This window comes from Impatiens glandulifera, chromosome 1, assembly GCF_907164915.1.
Source record: "Impatiens glandulifera chromosome 1, dImpGla2.1, whole genome shotgun sequence".
In the NCBI taxonomy this organism is placed as follows: Eukaryota; Viridiplantae; Streptophyta; class Magnoliopsida; order Ericales; family Balsaminaceae; genus Impatiens; species Impatiens glandulifera.
The window spans coordinates 146,012,717-146,025,287 of NC_061862.1; the positions used below are offsets into that span (position 1 = coordinate 146,012,717).

Genomic DNA, 12,571 nt, shown 5'->3' on the forward strand with positions numbered 1-12,571 from the left:
TACTGAAATCGCGATATACCGTTAATATTCGGTGTGATTGATATATTACTTGTGTCATATCGAAGTTTGGCATACTGAAATAACGGTAGGGTAATAATATAATTTTTCACAAATCAAAACTTTCAGTAGAAAATTACGGTATACCGTACTGACCCACCCCTTCATCCCATCCTATTTTGAATTTGTTGTTGAAGAAAAAAAATGATTGTTTAAGTAGAAAATGGATTCTCGTCATCTATGGAAAATATAAACCAAGCCAACCATATTAAACACTTTATCTTGAGAATAAATATCCTGAATTACTAGTCTTCATTCACGATGTGTCTAATGAAGAACGATGAATTTTGAGTCAGATTATGACGTGAATGAGAAAATTATAATAGACTTTTCAAAACATAATATGACGTTAAATGAAAACAAATCCTCTGTGAAGGAGGTCCTTGAAGTACACACTGAAGTGTGACTCAATGTGCGCGAAATTCCACCATTCACGTATACTTTTTACCCAAGTCTTTCTTCATTGAACAAACTACCAACGTTGTTAACTGAAGAAGCTAAATAATCTACTACAAGGCTATAATCAAGAGAAAAAGCGTGTCTCGACGAAGATAAATGATTATTCTAATTAGATTTGATCAATGATTGGAAATATTATTGTTTTAATGATACTAAAAATTCAGAAAATTGATTAGTGGATCATAAGAGATCTATGTAATTGACGACTGTGTAGTTGGAAGCTCTTAATTCTATATGGGCGTTAGGTGGAATTATTGTGGCATTGTACAAAATAATGTATGAGAAAATGGAGGTTAGTTTGGGTAGATACTCGTTAAACGTTCAATTAAGAAATCGAGAGGACAATTTCCGTTGGGTAATTTCTACGGTCTATGAGTCAGTTCTTTCACAGTTTAAAACAATTTTTTTAATGAGATAAAGAACGTGACTAGTTTTTAGGGCTTACCAGTTATTTTTGCGGGCATATGAACGAAGTTAGATCTCCATTTGAAATAAAAAAGAACAAATAGGCTTAATATCATAATGTGTGAGTTCTTAAAGACAATTAAAGACCTTGAATTTATCGACTTGCATTTGGAAGGTGATTAGTTCACCTTTAGGAGATGTAATGCCAATGAGAATCACATTCATTCTCATATTGACATATTTCTAATTAGTGAATCAACTTTTTGAGAGTGTTTTAATATATTTCAAGAGGTCCATCCTATGAAGTTGTTCAGACCACCGACTGATTTTGATGAAATGTCGGGTGATTGTGAGAACTTATCGACCATTTAGATTCAAAAATAAGTAGTTGATCAATGAAGACTTTATATCGCGAGTAAAATTATGTGTGTGAGCTAGATGTTAGTCGGTTTTCCGTTTAGTAACCTCTTTGTGAACTTAAAGAATCTTTGTAAACTCTTCAAAAGTTAGTTTGTGAGAGATCGTATTATATTTTGTGCTAAGATCAATGACTTATGTAATGAAATTAACGTAATTGGCAAGGTAGTGAAGATTCATGAGCTCTCGACGGAGGAGGTTAGTTCTCGAATTCACATTGTTAAGGACGAAAAAATTGGGGGCACGTTAGCGTAGTATAGCTACATGACTAAGAATTGGGGATAGAAACACCAAAATTTTTCATGAGATTTTTAACGTGCAAGCAAGAAATAATGTGATTAATTTGATCTCGGTCGAGGAAAAATTCATGATAGTGAACTAGAAATCTCTACGAGTATTGTCAACTTCTATAAAGTTTGTTTTAAGATTTATTTAAAGTTAGACCTAAATTGAACAATATTACTCTTGATTTCATTAGTTCAGCGCAAAAAAATTATGTTGGATGCTCGTTTTTTGATGAAGAAGGTTGAAGAGGTCATCATGGGGTGTGAAAGTGATAAAACTCCGGAACGTGACAAGATTATTTTGGCTCTTTTAAGAAGACATGACAATTTATTAAAACTGGAATTATGAAAACAATTGATCATTTTACCGTTTCTCATCATTTGACAAAAGTTGAAACTTTACATTGATATGTTTTATTCGTAAAATTCTAGGGACTATTGATTTAAAAATGTTTAAGATTATCAGTCTCGTTTCATCTTTCTATAAGATTGTTTCGAAATTGGTCAACTTTTTTTTTGAGAACGCTAGGTTCTGCTGTTCCTATGAAGTGCGACTAATCCCCGCGGGTTAAGCACATAGTCCACAAACACTTAACCATTTAACTAGGCGCAGAACTTGCCGCCTAACGGGCTCGAACCCACGACCTCATGAAGGTTTGGAGGATATCCACATCTTGTTGTCGCTAAGCTAGAAGAGGGGATGGTCAACATGTTACTAAGGGTGTTAGAGACTGTTATCTTTAGGAATTAGATGATGTTTATCAAATGTCATCAAATTTATGATACATTGTTAATAATTAATGAGTGCATTGACTAAGCTAATTCAAAAGGCAATACTTGTGTTTTTGTCAAGTTAGACATTGAAAAGACTTATAATCACGTCAATTGAGAGTTTTTGTTTGATATCATTAATTAAGGGTGTTTATCGATTCGGTTTTCGAGTTCTTAAATTCAGGTTGTTTGAAATTTTCTTTTTTAGCCGATTCGAATACCGAACTGAATTTGAATAAATTCTAATAAAACCGAATTGAATTAAATTTTCTAAATATATTATATAATAAATTAAATATAGTCGTATTTGAATTTGAATTGGCTTAAATTTTGTTTCGAAAACCGAAAATAAAATTCAAATTCAGTTTATTCGAATTCGGTGAATTTGAATTCGATTGGATATTTGGTTCAGACTAAATATTGAACACCCATGTCATGAATAAAATGTGAATGAGGTGAAATTGATAGCTTGATTAGATTTACCTCTCGACGTTTAAGTTTTTTCATTGTAAACGTTTTCTTAGGGATTTTTCGAGAGCTCCTAAAGGATCGGACGTGGTGATCCACTCTCTCATTTATTGTTTGTCATTGTTATGTATACCCTCTAAAAAGTGATGGTCTTCATAGAAAATGTGGGACTCATCTATGGAATGAGTTTGGAATGAGGAGGTATTCTTTTGTCATATCCCATTTGATTTTTGTCGATGACACATTTTGAATGATTTAGGCCACTTACAAGAATTTTAAACATCTTTAGAATATTTTATGATATTCGGTGCTTATTCTGGTCTTCGAGTTAATCTTCATAAGTGAGACATCTTTTTCTCAGATTCTGTTTTGTATAAGAGAAGAATGACGTTGACAAATATTTTAGGGTTCATGATTGATTCTTTTCCATCAACCTATCTTGGTATGTTATTGAGTGTTAAGTAACGATCAAAAGTCTATTGGGTCCTAATTATCACTAAAATAAACTTAAGTTATCTAAATGGAAAAACAAAATAATCTTGAAAGTGAGTCAGTTAATCAATATTAAGAGTATTATCCTCTATGCCCATATATATGATTTCCTTTTTCATTCTTCCCAAGAGTGACAGTGAAACCGAATAGAATAATGTGTAATTTTCTTAAATATCTTCTAACTCATAATTTTTGTCATCTAGTAAATTAAGATAAGGTTAATGTTGTAAAGATCAAGGAGGACTAAATATCTTAAATCTTGTTTCCTTTAATAACATATCATGAGTTTGTTTCCATTTTTATATATAGAAATGCCACAATTAAAAGATATATTTGATCACCGATTTAGTGGACTCACTAGTAAAATTAGATATAAAAGGAGATTAAACATTATCGAGTTTTTTCCATAACAAATTCGTACTTCTAAGTTCTAATAGGACGTAAACAAGTGTCCCGTCGGAGCAAGATGTTATGCATTGACTAGACATATCTAGTTTTCATGTGAAACATTGTTACAATATGTTCACTAAGATGATCTCATATAATTATTGTTAGGAAAAACTTCGAGAGTAAAAAATTACATCTAAGATATCGTTTTTGGATGCAGCGCTATACACTATGGATTTTTTACGAATAATATGTGCATGAAAAAGATTTTATTATGGTAAATCGTTGTCATATGTGTCACAATGAGGTGAAATCGACGACTCACTTACTTTTGTATTTTCGATTTATGAATAGTATTTGAAATCTTTTGTGAAGTATGATTGAGATTTATTAGTAATGTTTGAGTCCTTGGGTATTTCCTAAGAATTTTAGATTGAGGTGACTAATATGACACTCCTACATATTTGTGTTACCATCCCGATTATTTTCAGAAGTACTATTTGGTTGGGAGAGAAATCGTCAAACTTTTAATTATAGAAGTCGTGTGATGCGTATCATTCATAATGATATTATATGAAGCTTTCTGAGTTTCGTTCCGGAAAGTCGGCGAAGTCGGTCAGGAAATTAATCATTCTTCTCGAGAACCTATGAGCTCGATAATATATTGGGCAATGTGTTTGTATTCGTTTCATATTTAATGTTTTGTGACATTTTTTTATTTTCTCATTTACTTGTTGTTTGCATAAGCTATTTTTTTTTTTAATTTATTAACATACATGGAACCATTTAAAAAAATATTAATATTGAATTGATTTTTCAATTTCAACATTTTGATAGTGTTTTTGACTTTTTAGCGATGAATAAAAATTTATATTTATTTGAAAAAAATATATTAATAATATATTAGAAGGAAGTTAACATTGTAAATATAGTGCTCAATATTTTATTACCTTGCATTAAGGATGGCAATAATAATTTGTTCGCGATATTCAATTCGAATTGTCCGTATATTAAAGTTTTTTATGGTTTAACTGTTAGTTGACCTAGGATGAGACGGAGATGATATTTGTGTCCCGGTTCTGACTTCTCCCCGAACATAAATAAACATAACTAAATATATAACATTACTATTATATTTATTTATTTTTATAAGAATTTTAAGTTATTTTTTTATAATAATGTAAAATTTCAACGTAACATTACATATTATATAAAAATATCATTATATATAATTTTATCATAATTTTTTGTTTTATAGAATATGATATAAATGGTGAGTGTCCCACAAAATTATCCAAATAAAACAAAACGAGAATGTTATAAAAAAAATATTGGTCTAAATCTTGGCTTAAATAGATATAACTTATACCTACAAAACTAAAAAAAGTTAGAAGTACGAATATTAATTTTCGACAACAGAATCAAAACAATAAAAAGCTAAAAATAACTTTTCTTTGAAAGTTTTGGACAAACGTATTGAATGCAGTTTCATCATTCATGAACGATATTATCCTAAAAAGTAAAAGAACATAACACTATTAGTTTTGTTTCAAATACTATTATTTTTGCTTCAAATGACAAAAGACATAATGTTGAAAGCTTACCATTTTTGAACGACGATAAAGGCGACAACTAGGGTTTTGTAGAAGAAGAACAAACGAAGAGAATGACAGTGAACTAAGATTTCTCTGAAAGATGAAGAAGATACGAATAGAAGAATTGTTTCTAAAAATGGCGGATGAGGCGAAGAGAGGAAGAAGTGAGGAATACAAAGAGACGGACATGAAAATAAAATAAATATAAAAAACGACAATGTGGCGTGTCACATAGATTCATGGCCCTGCTTTTGTTACAATTTCATTGTCCTAATCATTTCTTTTTAAAAGTTGATTAACTCTATTTTTTAAACCAATTTTGACAACCCTCACCACAAGATGTGATGAATCTTTGAATTTTATTTTATTTATTGAATTTTTACTCAAAGTTTAATCTTTCCATCATATATGTTTTTTAACTATCAAATCACTCACATTTATGAACAAAAATACTCAAATATTCTTATTTTATTTAAATTTTAAATATAAAATGACATTATACAAATAACATATTTTTTCTATGGGAAATTTGACGAAATGACCCTAAAGATTGCCTTATTTGCATCTATGGTCACTGCCTAATTTTAATTGCGCTGGTGGCCACTTTATATATTTTTTGACGAAAATACCCCGTTCGCGAAACGCGAAGGCCCATCGCATTTCGCGAAGGGAAAAGTTCTTTATATAATTCTCAAATTTTTTCATTTCGTAATTTTTCTTTTTCTCTCTTCTCTCTCTATCCGTGTTCTCTCTTTCTCTACTCCGTGTTCTATCTCTCTCGCGACGGTCACGACGACGATGATGGAATCCTAAACGAACACATATACACGAACACATATACAGATCGACGACCAAAACCCCTTCTAATATCAGGTGTTCATCTTATTGTTCATCATACGTATCGATTTATGTGTTATTTCCATTATGTTCATCTTCAAACCTTAAACCATTAGGTTGTTCTTATTGTAAATCTTATTGTTCATCTTGTTCATCTTTTCGATGATAATATTTATAGATGATGCTCTGAATCTGTTCTGTTTCAGGGAAGATTCGTGTAATCTCGCTAAGCGGCACGGTAGTCACGTCAAGCGGCACAGTCTTCACGCGAAGGCTCATCGTGTTACGCGAAGCGACACAGTCGTCACGTGAAGCGGCACAGTGGTCACGCGAAACGGTATGGTCGTCACGCGAAGGTCCATCGCGTTACACGAAGAGACACAGTCGTCACGCGAAGGGCAGACGTACGTGCTATGACGGAGTTGTACTTAGATTTGTTAAAACACCAAATTCGATTCCTATTGTTTTTCAGCTGAATGAAGAATGATTTTCTTTGTTTTATTTGATTAAAGAATCTGTCATCTACTCATATTCAGACCTATTTGTCTGTCTTGACTTATTAGTTAAGTTCCTAACTAAGGGCTTTAATTTGGATATGTTTAAGGTTATGCTGTATATTATGAACAAACATTATATCATTAACTCTATCAATCTTTTCTCTACTATGTTTTCGTCTCAGTCTATAGGTGTAAATCTCAATCAATTTAAGATTAATTTCAAATAAACTCATTTTCGAATTAAGAGTCTATAACTTATAGTAATTAAGGTTATTTGAAAACAATAAGGCCTTATAAATTGCTCAAAAAACAATTGTCACAAAGAACCAAATTTAAGATAATCCAACAATTAGATAATCATCCACTAAAACTAGTGAAAAAGATACAACATAAATAAGTGTATTATTAATCACCTTAAACAGTTGTCTTTCTAGGCAATCTTAGAATATCAAAAGATGCAAAGATTATTGAACAACGAAAACTTCCAACAAAATCCGAGTCAGAAGGTAAAACAAAACAACCAAGGGATGACCCTTCGCGTGACCACGGTACCGCGACAGGCCTTCGCATGACCACCGTGCCGCTTCGCGTGACGACCGTGCCACTTCGCGTGACGACCGTACTGCTTCGCACGACCATCGTGCTGCTTTGCGCAACGCGATGGGCCTTTGTGTAACGCGACAGATCTTCACGTGACCACCATGCCGCTTTGCGAGATCACACGAATCTTCTCTGAAATAGAACTAATTCAGAGCATTATCTGCAAATATCATCATCGAAAAGATGAACAACCAGTATGAACAAGATAAACAAGATGAACAATAAGCACAACCTCATGGTTTAGAGTTTGAAGATGAACATAATGTAAATAAGAACATAAATCGATACGTATGATGAACAATAAGATGAACACCTGATATTAGAAGGGGTTTTGGTCATCGATCTGTATATGTGTTCATTTAGGGTTCCGTCGCCTCCATCGTGGTCGTCACGCGAGAGAGAGAACACTGAGTAGAGAGAGAATAGAGAGAATGAAAAATAACAAAATGAAAAAATTTGAGTATTTATATAGATAACTTTTCCTTTCGCGTTTCGCGAATGGGGTATTTTCGTAAAAAATAAAATAAAATGGTCACCAGCGCAATAAAAATTATACGGTGACCACGGATACAAATAAGGGCATCTTTTAGGGTCATTTCGTCAAATTTCCCTTTTCTATCAACCATATATTCTTTTAAATCCCCTTGAAAACCATCAAATCATCAACCTCAAACAAGTTCCAATCACCAATGGTACTTTGTAAGACGTTTTTCTACCTATGCGGAATACATGAAATATGGAACTAGAATTTTCTTTAAACTTAAGTTGAGTAAGAGAAACGTTTAATTTACAAATTCACCCCAAGTGAGAAAAAAACATTAAATCTATTAATTATTTTTTTTATTAATATCTATTTTTAGCCTCATAAGAGTATTTATTGTTATATATATTTATAACTCAAACAACAAATTATAATTTATATATATTTAAGATATTTTTTTGGGAAAACGGTTAAAATCATTTCATTAAAATCCCAAAAGTGGGAGGGTCATAAATCAAAGCTAGACAAACCCTAGCTATGATTAAGGATGACAATCAAAAGACCCTAAAAAAATTGATTAGTAGCAATCATACATTCTTAAAAAAAACAGAGATTACAAACAGAAAAGACTACATTCAAACCTAACTATCCCAGCCTGGGATTTTCGCATGCCATCTATCTTCATTGAGAGGCCTTCTTCCTCTTCCTCTTCCCTTTACTCTGACGATGTAAGGAGATTGTATTGAAGAGGATGGTGAGTATTATTGTTTCTCATTTAAAATTCTCTTTGTATGAGCCCGTTCTAATTTGATAGAAAGAATTATTTATGAGAATTTCAGGCTTTTACCTTTGTTATCTTCAACTTTAATTTCTATGTTTTTGTCTTCCTTATCTTCGGCTTTAGCTTCAGACTCCACATCGGTTTTAGAATCTACTTTATCGGTTTTTAAATTCTCTATTTCAACTTTAAAATTTTGGGTGTCTTTCTCTTGAGTTTCCTCAACAACAATTTGAGGTTCATCTTCCATTTCCATCCTGATCCTTCACATTATAGAAAATTTTATTTTCCTCTTCACCTTGATTCCTTTTACTTTCTTTCCTTCAATGTTTTTTCTTTTTCCCAGAATCATTCTTGTTTTCTTCTACAACTGTTTGATCTTTGAGTTTGGCCTCCTCCGTTTCCTTCTTTTTATTTCATGCTTCCTGACTTTTCTGTTTTTTCTGCTCTTCTTCTTTAGCTTTATTACATTTATTGTGCAGGAAAATATTACAGAAAGCACACCTCTTTGATTTCATTCATAAGAGATCTCCATGACATTGTGCTTTTATTTTCTGTCAACAATTGCCATTTTCATTGGCAAGACACTCCTAGGATGCACTTCAATGCTAATTCTAGCAAATGATAAGTGCTCTCCTCCTTCAGTTATTGGGTCCATATATAATGGTTTCCCAATTGTACTTACAAAATGACTAATTGCTTCAGCATTGTACATGTGGGTTGGAATGTTCCAAAGCTTGAACCAAATTTGGGCTGTTTCTTTTGGTATGTTTTGTAGATTTATCTCTTCTAACCACTTTTCCAGCTTCATGCAATTTGATCCTATATATTTAAGATATTAAAATATCCTATATGAGATACTTGTCAAAAACAAAAAAATTTTAGTAAGGCACCCCAAAGGTGAGTCACACTAATTATGTAGGGATTATTATTTATAAATAAGATTTATTGAACTTTAAATGTTCTAAGTTTGATTACATTCATTTACATTAACTCTAATTTTGTTTCCATCCCTTTGTGGAGCACATAACTTTCATAAAACTTTAAAAGTATGTTGTTACTAGAAACAAATACATAAATTAGAGTTAAAAAAAATGTGACTAGTATCAAAGTCTTTTGTGTAGTATCACTAAGATTCATTAGGTGATGTCCGATTCTTTAGGTCGAGAAATTTGGATTGATTCGGCTAATATGGAAGACTTACCTAATTAGAGAAAAATTTTCACTAATCGTAATCCTTTGATGTTTATTATTTATAATGCTATTATTATAATACTTTCTTATATTCATTCCGGAAAGCCGGTAGAATCCGTTGGGAGTTAATCGCTCTTCTCAAGAATTTGCGAGCTCAATAACCTATTAAGTAATTTTTTTTTAAATTTTTTAATTAATTATTTATTTTTATTTTCTTTTCTTACCATGGTTTTGCCGTTATGTTTATACGATTTTCATCATTTTAATATACATAAACTTTTTCATAATAAATAAATAAATAAAATTACAAAAATTAAAGAATTATTTTTAAAATAAGCATGAAAATGAAGAAAAAATAAGATTAAATAGTAATCTGATAATTAAGTGAAAGTTTAGGCTAAAAAGACCAAGTATCAATACTTAAAATGAAACAATCAAGCAGAGGCCAGCATGCAGTGTTAATATTGCGCCATTGGGGATCAGCATTCGGCTTCAATCCAAAACCTTTCGATCTCGATTTACAGTGAGAGAAAATGTGAGATCTGAGAATTTCTGTCAATTATTCTTACATTTCATGATGATTATTACAATGTCACACTCCGATTCCAACTCTTCTTCCTAACCTCACAAGAAGAATTCGTTTCTTCTCAAACCCTCTTTCTTTTACACTGTAAAACAGCTGTGGAGCCGCCATGGACGGTACTGTAGGATCTCAATTCAACGCCGGCCGTAGTGGCGTAAGCGGTGGACCATCGGTTGGTGTTCAGATCCAGAACGATCGGAGGCTTCCTGATTTCCTTCAGAGCGTAAATCTAAAGTATGTTAAGTTGGGTTATCATCACTTAATCTCTCATTTGTTAACCCTCTGTTTGATTCCTATAATGGCGGTGATATTCGTCGAGGTTTCGCAGATGAATCCAAACGACATTCGTCAGTTATGGCTTCAATTGAAGTATAATCTTGTTAGCGTTATAGTTTGTTCTGCGATTCTCGTATTCGGTTCGACCGTTTATATCATGTCTCGTCCTTTACCTGTTTATCTAATCGATTACTCCTGTTACCGACCTCCCGACCACCTCAAAGCTCCATTTCACACATTCATGGATCACTCCAAACTAACCGGCGATTTCGATGAGTCTTCTCTCGAATTCCAGCGCAAGATCCTCCAACGATCAGGTCTAGGCGATGATACATATGTTCCTGACGCTATGCATCAAATTCCTCCTGTTCCGTCCATGGCTGCCGCGAGAGATGAATCAGAACAGGTAATGTTTGGAGCATTGGATAATTTGTTTAGAAATACATCGATTAAACCAAAGGATATTGGGATTCTTGTGGTGAATTGTAGTTTGTTTAATCCTACACCTTCTCTTTCTGCCATGATCATCAACAAGTATAAATTTAGGGTTAATATCAGAAGCTTTAACTTAGGAGGAATGGGTTGTAGTGCTGGTGTGATTGCAGTTGATCTCGCAAAGGACTTACTACAAATTCATAGGAAAACTTACGCTGTTGTTGTCAGTACCGAGAACATAACACAGAATTGGTATTTCGGGAATAAGAAATCAATGTTGATCCCCAATTGTCTGTTTAGAGTCGGCGGTTCTGCAGTTCTGCTAACGAACAAATCTTCAGAAAGAAGAAGGGCAAAGTATAAACTAGTTCACATTGTTAGAACACATAAAGGTGCAGATGATAAAGCATTTCAATGTGTATATCAAGAACAAGATGAATTGGGGAAAACCGGTGTTTCCTTATCGAAAGACCTAATGGCTATCGCGGGTGGAGCTTTGAAAACCAATATAACCACTTTAGGACCTCTGGTTCTTCCTGTTAGTGAGCAATTGCTGTTCTTCTCCACTCTTGTGCTGAAGAAACTGTTGAACAAAAACGTGAAGCCTTATATTCCTGATTTTAAGTTAGCATTTGATCATTTCTGCATTCATGCTGGAGGAAGGGCCGTGATTGATGAACTTGAGAAGAATCTTGAATTGATGCCGATTCATGTGGAAGCTTCTAGAATGACACTTCATAGATTTGGGAATACTTCTTCAAGTTCTATTTGGTATGAGCTTGCGTATATGGAGGCTAAAGGGAGAATAAGGAAAGGGAATCGCGTTTGGCAGATTGCGTTTGGGAGTGGATTTAAATGTAATAGCGCGGTTTGGCAAGCGATGAAAAATGTGAAGGCGACTAGAGATGGTCCTTGGGAAGATTGTATTGATAAGTATCCTGTTAAACTGGTATTATAACATCATTAAGTTTTGTTTTATGTTATGTTTTCTTCTTTCTGTCATTTGTATCATCTTAGATTTCTTAATGCCCTTTTTAACCATCACCAAGCTGAATCAAAACACTGTCTTAAGCAGAAAGAGTATTTTTTTGGCAAATTTGTTGTGAACTTGGTTTATATACACATCTTATAATCAGAGTTTATAGTAAGTGGGTCGTGTCCATAGTAGTGTAGTTTTTGTGACTTTATTTACTACTCTATAAATACCATGTTTATAATGTTTGAACTCTAGAGAGCTTAGCTTAATACAAATGATGACACTCGCATGGACTTAGGCATCATTAGTCGAACTCAAACATCATTTTTTTTGTTCTTTATTTTGTTTTCTCTCTATTGTTTACATGGTTAATTGAACCAACAATTGATATCCGAGCTTCGTCCAAAGTAGAAGTTCTTTTCTGCGTTATGGTTTTAATTTTTGAAATTAATCTTTCGATCTGCAACTGTGGTGGAAAAGAGTGGGAAGAGCTCGCTTGACTAGTCGAAACTTGAGATGAGAACATACTTTGGAAAGGAAATAGGCGGCTTCTTCTTTCTTAGTAGTTAGATTTTTCTC

At 32.9% G+C, this 12,571-nt stretch overlaps 1 protein-coding gene across 1 annotated transcript; it reads left to right on the forward strand.

Moving 5' to 3' along the window:
- Positions 1 to 10,176: 10,176 nt before the first annotated feature.
- LOC124920039 (3-ketoacyl-CoA synthase 4-like) lies at positions 10,177 to 12,018 on the forward strand. Its single transcript, XM_047460427.1, has one exon. It carries the CDS (start codon positions 10,415 to 10,417, stop codon positions 11,972 to 11,974), a length of 1,560 nt encoding a protein of 519 aa, XP_047316383.1. The 5' UTR covers positions 10,177 to 10,414; the 3' UTR covers positions 11,975 to 12,018.
- The last annotated feature ends 553 nt before the right edge of the window (positions 12,019 to 12,571 follow it).

Coding starts and splice junctions, on each gene's coding strand:
- LOC124920039 (XM_047460427.1), top strand. CDS start 10,415: ATGGACGGTACTGTAGGATCTCAATTCAACGCCGGCCGTAGTGGCGTA.